Consider the following 7030-nt stretch of genomic DNA (forward strand, 5'->3'; position numbering starts at 1 on the left):
CCTGCAGACACCTGCTGAGTTCTCTGGCGGTCATTACTACCAGCCTCCGGGCTTCATCTGACTTAGTGCCTGGAGAGCCCTAACAGTCACTGCGGTGGCAGGTAACGTTGAACCCTCCGCCGCAGGAAACGCAACACGGTGCGGCCACTTTGGAAACCAGTCTGGTAGTTCCTCAAAATCTAAGCGCGGAGTTACCGTAGGGCCCGGTAATTCCACTCCTGCAGATCTGCCTGCCACAAGTGAAAACGTAGGTCAGTCCACACGCACGCTGGGCGCAGATGTTGGCAGCAGCATTACTCAAAGCAGCCAAAAGGTGGAAACGGCCCAAATGCCCACCAGCTGGCGGGTGGATACCAGGCGATGTTCCTCCGCCGTAAAAAGGGGCGAGGTCCTGACACGCGCTGTGATGTCCACGAATCTCGAAGAATCATGGGGCTCGCTGAACGAAGCCAGACACAGAAGGCCACGGATTGTGTGATTTCATGTATGCGAATTGTCCAGAGGGCAAATCCATGGAGGCAGGAAGGAGATCGGTGGCTTCCAGGGGCTTGGGAAGGGCAGGATGGGGTGCTGAAAACGCTTGGAATTCCTAGTGATGGTGGCACGCGCAACCTTGTGAATATAAAAAGCCATTCAACTGTACCCCCTTTTTTAAAAAAAAAGATTTTATTTATTTGGGAGACAGCACAAGCAGGGGGAGCGGCAGGCAGAGGGAGAGGCAGACTCCCCGTGAGCACGGAGCCCATCAGGGGGGCTGGGATCGTGACCTGAGCTGAGTGCAGCCGCATAATCAACTGAGCCATCCAGGCGCCCCCGTACACTTTTTAAAAAAGATTTTATTTTTTTAAGTGATCTCTATGCCCGTCTTGGGGCTTGAACTCACAATCCTGAGATCGAATTGCATGCTCTACGGACAGAGGCTGCCACGCACCCCCTGAACTGTACACTTTAAACAGGCTTTTTTTTTTTTCGGTGTGAATCAAATCTGAATTTTATTTATTTTTTTAAAAAAATTTTATTGTTATGTTAATCACCATACATTACATCATTAGTTTTTGATGTAGTGTTCCATGATTCATTGTTTGTGCATAACACCCAGCGCTCCATGCAGAACGTGCCCTCCCCATCAAATCTGAATTTTAAGATGCAAAACCAACCCAAACAAAACAATGTGTCAAGTGGCACACGGAGGAGGATCCACTCTCGGTGTCGAAGCAATGCCCACCATTTGCTGCTCTGCCTGCAGTTTTAAGGTTAAGCGTTGCAATTCCAGTGTTAGCACTGAGAGAAAATAGGCCTGGGAAGTGAAAAAAGGTTCACTATGGAAAAGCAAAGGGAAGAAGAGAGTTTTAACGAGTGGGATAAGAAAATGTCTGCATACAGCCTATCAGATACCTTACTTACACTCTGGACAACTCCAGGAGGCAGAGATTAGCCCCAGGCCCCGCAGCGAGGAAGTGGGCAGAAACAAAGTGTCAAACGCATGACTGCTTAAATCAGACCTGGAATTCTTCACCATTGCAGCAGAATAGAATTTTAAAATAGAGGCTAAAGTCTAAATTCTGCAGTCAGTGTAAAGATTGCTAAGTGAGCTGACGGTGGGAACGCGTCTCACACTTTGTTGTGTGGGTTGAGGAGATACCCGAGATAAACAATCACAGTCACAAAAACATAGAGACATATTTACATGGACACTTACAGACGTAATAAACACGAGCCCCTATAAATAGCATACACCCGGGCACACACAGGATCGCAAGTACAGTTGTTATAAGGTGTCACAGTTGTGCACAGGCACTGAAACACACACAACCACACGTAACAACGAACGGATGACCTACTAATTGTCATTTAAGCTCTCTGGTAAAGGAGGCTGGGTGTGGACCTGTGTGGAAAACGTGGGGTTCAGGGACTACACATCCCAAGAACCACCGGGGCTCCCATTCCCTTTATATCTATGGCCAGCGTTCTCCAGGCCTCATGGGATTCGTAGTTTATTTCTTCCTACAGGCCCAGGGACTTGAGAGGGTAGGCTCCTCCAACAGCCCTTGGGAAAAAAGGGAAAAAAGGCTATTGCCTCTATCCAGACTTCAGCGCCTTCCTGGCTATTTTTCCCGCTCTTTGATCCGATCTCAAACTGCCTGCATCTCCCCTAGCCAGGATTTAGGTGCAGGACACACACTTAAAGAGAGGATCATTTCATGCTTTAAAATGCTACGTGGAACGCCTCACCCAGGACTACAAATTCCAGCATGGCTTGCGAGGATGTAGAGCCTGGACTACATTTCCCAGCGTGCTCCACGTCCCAGGGTGCGAGCGGGAGAAGTGCGGGCTCATGAAGGTTCTGGGGGCGCTGTCACTGTGGACCCCACCCCTTGAGCATCTTTACCGATGTGATCTAGGGGGTTACCATGAGGGACTTTGGACTTCCCTTGCCCTTGGGCCTGGATTTTTTGGGTGCTTGGGGGTTCTGCCTAGGACCCACTGTGCCTCTAGGGGCGTGGCCCTGAGGACTACATTTCCCGGCGTGCATTGGGGCTGCGGGACGAAGGCCGTGACCTCTGTCCACTTTGTCTCCCATCATGACCCGGGAGGTCACCCGGCGAAGCAGGGACTTGGATTGTCCTGAAGGATCTCTGGGCTGCGGGGCGCCCTGGTGTTTCCCGTGACCTCGGGCATCCATTGATTCATTTATTCATGCAAAAACTCATTTCGGTCGCGCCCTATTAGGCTCCATTCTGGGCGCCGGGAATAAGGAGTGCGCACAGAAGACAAACGTCCTTGTCCTCCGGCCGCGTATTTCTGGTTGAAGGGAGCAGACCAAAGAGCCCACAATAAAGAATGACATGGGAAAATGAGCGTTATAGCTGTCCCGACTCCCGGGTCCCGTGGAACCGAGCACTGCATTTCCCAGCGCGCCCCCACCTCAACCCTCCACCCGTCGCTTCAGGGCGGCTGACTTCCCAGTGTGCCTCGGGGCGGAGCGAGGCCAGTTGCCGTTAGCAACTTCCGCTTGCGGACTCCATTTCCCAGCGCGCCCCGGGGCGGCGTACTGACGTCGGCGCGCCGGGCGGGGACAGACAGATCCTCGGGCGGCGCGGAGCCAGCGGCAGTTCCCGGCGGCCCCTGGCGGGCGGCGGCGGCGGCGGCGGAGACGGGGGCGGTGGCGGCGGAGACGGGGGCGGTGGCGGCGGCTCCGGCTCCGGCTCCTCGGGGCTAGGCGCTCGCTCGCTCGCTCGCTCACCGGGCGGGCGGGCGGCGCGATGTCCGGCGAGGACGGCCCGGGGGCGGGCCCGGGGGCGGCCGCGGCCGCGGCCCGCGAGCGGCGGCGGGAGCAGCTGCGGCAGTGGGGGGCGCGGGCGGGCGCCGAGCCGGGCCCCCGGGAGCGGCGCGCCCGCACCGTGCGCTTCGAGCGCGCCGCCGAGTTCCTGGCGGCCTGCGCGGGCGGCGACCTGGACGAGGCGCGCCTGATGCTGCGTGCGGCGGACCCCGGCCCCGGCGCCGAGCTCGACCCCGCCGCCCCGCCGCCCGCCCGCGCCGTGCTCGACTCCACCAACGCCGACGGCATCAGCGCCCTGCACCAGGTCAGCGCCCCGGCCCCTTCCGGGACCTGGCCCGTCCGGGGTCCGAGCCTCCTCGGGCATCCTCCCAGCCTGAGTCACGGTAGCCAGTCCTGGTCTGCGCCCCCCCCTTCCCCTTCCACCCACCTCGAGCTCCCCGCTCCCAGTCTTGAGCCTCTTCAACCGGCCCTGGTCTTTGCCACCCTGCGCCGCCCCACTCTCTGGACCCGAGCCACTGCTGACAGCCTCAGTCTGCTCCACGCCACCGGTCCTTGTCGTTGTCATGTCGCGCCGCCTTCTCCCGACCCTGAGCGCGCTTTGCTAGTCTCTTCTACCCCCTCTGGCCCACTGACTTTCCCCTTTCCAGGCAGGTACCGCTCTCACTGAGCAGCATCCTCCTCTCTCTCTGGCGCCTCTGGGGCTTCCTCCCCTGGTCCCTACCCTGGGCCATCTCTTTGGCTAGGCCCAGATCTTCCGTGTTGCTGCTTTCTGATTCATGCTCCTTCCCTATTCCTTCCCACCTTTGGGCAGTGCCATCAGTTGCTGGGTGAGGATGCTCTTTCTTGAGCCACTTTCTTTTAGGCTTGGTTTCCTCGTCTGGGTCACCTCATCCTATCTCCACTCCGATACCATCTGCATTTTCTTTCCGGAGGCTGTGCCACCTCTTGTCTCCCACAGTAGGTCTCGTGTGGGGGATCTTTGTCCTTCTCCAGGCACCTCCTCGTCCTCCCGCCCCTTCCCTTGGGTAGGCCTGTATCTTTGCCCTTTTTCTGGGGAACCTCAAAGCACCCACTTTTCTATCTTTGGTCATCTTGCTTCCTCTGCCTGATGCCTTCTCCTGTGCATTTGAGCAGCTTCTCTCCCATACACTGTGATCTCTCTGGCTCTCATCATGTCACCTCCACAAGGCTTCTAGAACCCTGCTGGTCCTCTCCTCCACAACCTGGTCCCCGTGCCTTTCCAAGACTCACTGATTGTTGCCTCCAGTGTTTCTGTGTCCCAGAACTGGGGCCACCTTATGCCCCAGGATTCTCTCTGGTTCTGGATGCATTTATCTATTCCCCCACAGTGGGACCACCAGGGACAGGACTGGCCACGGAAGAGCGTCCACCCCCTGTCTCATCCCTGAGACCATCTCCTTCCCGGGTCAGTCCTCAGTCCTCCCCTCCCTGCCAGAACCCACAGGGTTTGGTAATTGATGGAACCAGAGAAGACTCTGGGAAGGACAGGTTGGTGGGGGAAGCAGGGATGTTGGAAGAGGTCCACTTCTCAGGTCTGCACAAAGAGGAGAGGAGCAGTTGAGGAAGAACAGAATTGGTCCTAAGTTCTAATCCCAGTTCCTCAGCTTTGTGGCCTCGAGTTACTGTCCATTTTGTGCCTCAGTTTCCTTTTCTGTGCAGCAGGGCTAGCGGTCTGTCCCTCCCTGGCAGGGCTCTTGCGAAGGAGGGAGATCGCATGTGTGGAAATCCCTTCAGGAAGTAGCGTAGGCGTTTAGCTGGGGAGTTCCTGCCACCTGGTCTAAGCGCCAACCCTCCCCTTTTTCTCTTTCCCAATCCCCAGACCTGTCCCCTACAGAGTCCCTAGTGCTATCTGGGAACTTTTCTTCCTCTTCTGGGTGGAAGGCTTCCCTGAGGCCTTGTAAGTTCTCCGAGTACTTGGCAAGCCCAGGAGAGAGGCCTCAGGCTCCCGTGTCCCCCTTCCTCCGCCATCATCCATGCCTTGGCTCTCCTGGACTTTCCCTCAGGGGCTCTTAGTCCTCTCTTCAGGCTGACCCCCCTTCCCCGGCATCCGCCTGGGCCTGGACCCTTGCAAAAGGCCACTCTGACCTTGCCTATCAGGCTGCCTTTTCAGGTGAAATCTTTTCCCCTCTCCAGGCAAGCACTTGGTAAACTCACTTTGCAGGAGGCCTGAAGGGTTAGGGCTTTGGAGGTTCAGAGAGGGGAAGTTCCCGCCTTAGGTCACATGGCCAACAAGCAGGAGAGCTGGGGTTGGGTCAGGCCTGGCGTGGGGTGACCAACTCATGGTGGTTTGCATGAGACTGGTCTGGTTTTAGCAGCGAAAGTCCTAGGTCTCAGGCAACCCCTGCCCCAGACTCCTGGGCCTTGTCTGGGTGAGTCCTGGGGCCGTGGTTTCCTTTCTGACTCCTCCCTGGAGTGGGTCCCCAGGCATCAGGCCCCTGCCCTGGTTGTGTGCCTAGGAGTTCTCAAATCCCAGTGCCTGCTTCAGGTGGGTTAGTTAACCGCTTGGTAAAGCTGATAGACTCTTCTCTTTCCACAAAATTGCCTTGTGAATTAGTGGCTAGGTCTGGGGTCTGGAGTAGAAGGGATTGGGAGCCACAGTTCTTAGATCTGAATAGGGAGGATGCAAGCTGGGACTCCTGAGTCTGGGTGGGGGGAAGGGGCTGGGACTCCTGGGTCTGGGTGGGGGTGGGGGTTGGACTCCTGGGTCTGGGTGAGGGGGGGTGTCGTCTGGATTCTTGAATCCCTCGTGCCCAGGCCTCGGGCATCTTTCACATGGATTCCTGTGCCTGGCCAGGTCCTTGAAAGGGAAAGGCCCATCTCCCTCCTCGACCGCCCCCCCCCATCACCATGACAACCGGGTGGAAATAAACGGAGCCGAGTTCATCCCGTTCCCAGGGCATGTGTGGCCCCCCTTTCACGGCCCGAGTTTCCATGACTTCATGCTCTTGGCCCTCATAGCCTCCTCCCCCCTTCTCCAGATGGGCGGTTTTGGAGAGATGAGGGAGTTGGGGGGTTAATTTACCCTGAGAACCCAGGAATCCAGGCCCACCCCTTCCCTTGACCCAGCGCAGGTCCCAGTGCCCACCCCGTGTTTACATGTGCCCCGGGGCTATAAATCCCTTCTCTGTCCCCACTTGCTGTGCCTACTTGGGCCAGGGCTCCTGTCTCCCTGAGACTGATTTCTTCCTCTGATGTACAGAGCCCTGACAGCAGGAAGATCAGGGAGGATCTTCCCAAGTGTGGACCCCTTGGCACAGTACTCCATGCATTAGGCCCTCAGTGCATGGGAGCTGCGTCTTGGGCCCCAGGCTCTAGGCACATGCTAACTCAGCCATCTCTGCCCCTTTAGGAGTCTTGTCCAGAACCCTCATTCTGCCCCACCTTCCCAGGGACTTGGTGACTTTACCAGCCCTGCACAGCCTTGGGCCTCAGGGGCCTGGCCTCTCGCCTCAAGGTGCAAGTCAGGGCCATGGTCAGTTCCTGGAGTGTATCTCCTGGGCCCGTGGGAGGACGGGCTGGGGACCTGGCTCCTGGGTCTGAGGGAGGAGGGGCTGGGGGCCTGGACTCCTGGATCTGAGGGAGGAGGGGGTTGGGGGACTGGACTCCTGGGTCTGAGGGAGGAAGGGGCTGGGGGCCTGGACTCCTGGGTCTGAGGGAGGAGGGGCTGGGGGTCTGGGCTCCTAGGTCTGAGGGAGGAGGGGCTGGGGGCCTGGACTCCCGGGTCTGAGG

The 7030-nt window shown here is 57.7% G+C and overlaps 1 protein-coding gene across 3 annotated transcripts in view; it reads left to right on the top strand.

The window, feature by feature from the left end:
* The first annotated feature begins 3263 nt into the window (after positions 1–3263).
* Positions 3264–7030, top strand: part of PPP1R12C (protein phosphatase 1 regulatory subunit 12C) — a 22816-nt gene continuing 19049 nt past the window's right edge. For all 3 annotated transcript variants that reach the window (XM_032388763.1, XM_032388764.1, XM_032388765.1), the window contains exon 1: positions 3264–3584. In XM_032388763.1, coding sequence (XP_032244654.1) covers positions 3264–3584 — 321 coding nt within the window. The remainder of the gene's footprint in view (positions 3585–7030) is intronic.

Source organism: Phoca vitulina, unplaced genomic scaffold (assembly GCF_004348235.1).
Source record: "Phoca vitulina isolate PV1807 unplaced genomic scaffold, GSC_HSeal_1.0 scaffold52, whole genome shotgun sequence".
Taxonomy (NCBI): Eukaryota; Metazoa; Chordata; class Mammalia; order Carnivora; family Phocidae; genus Phoca; species Phoca vitulina.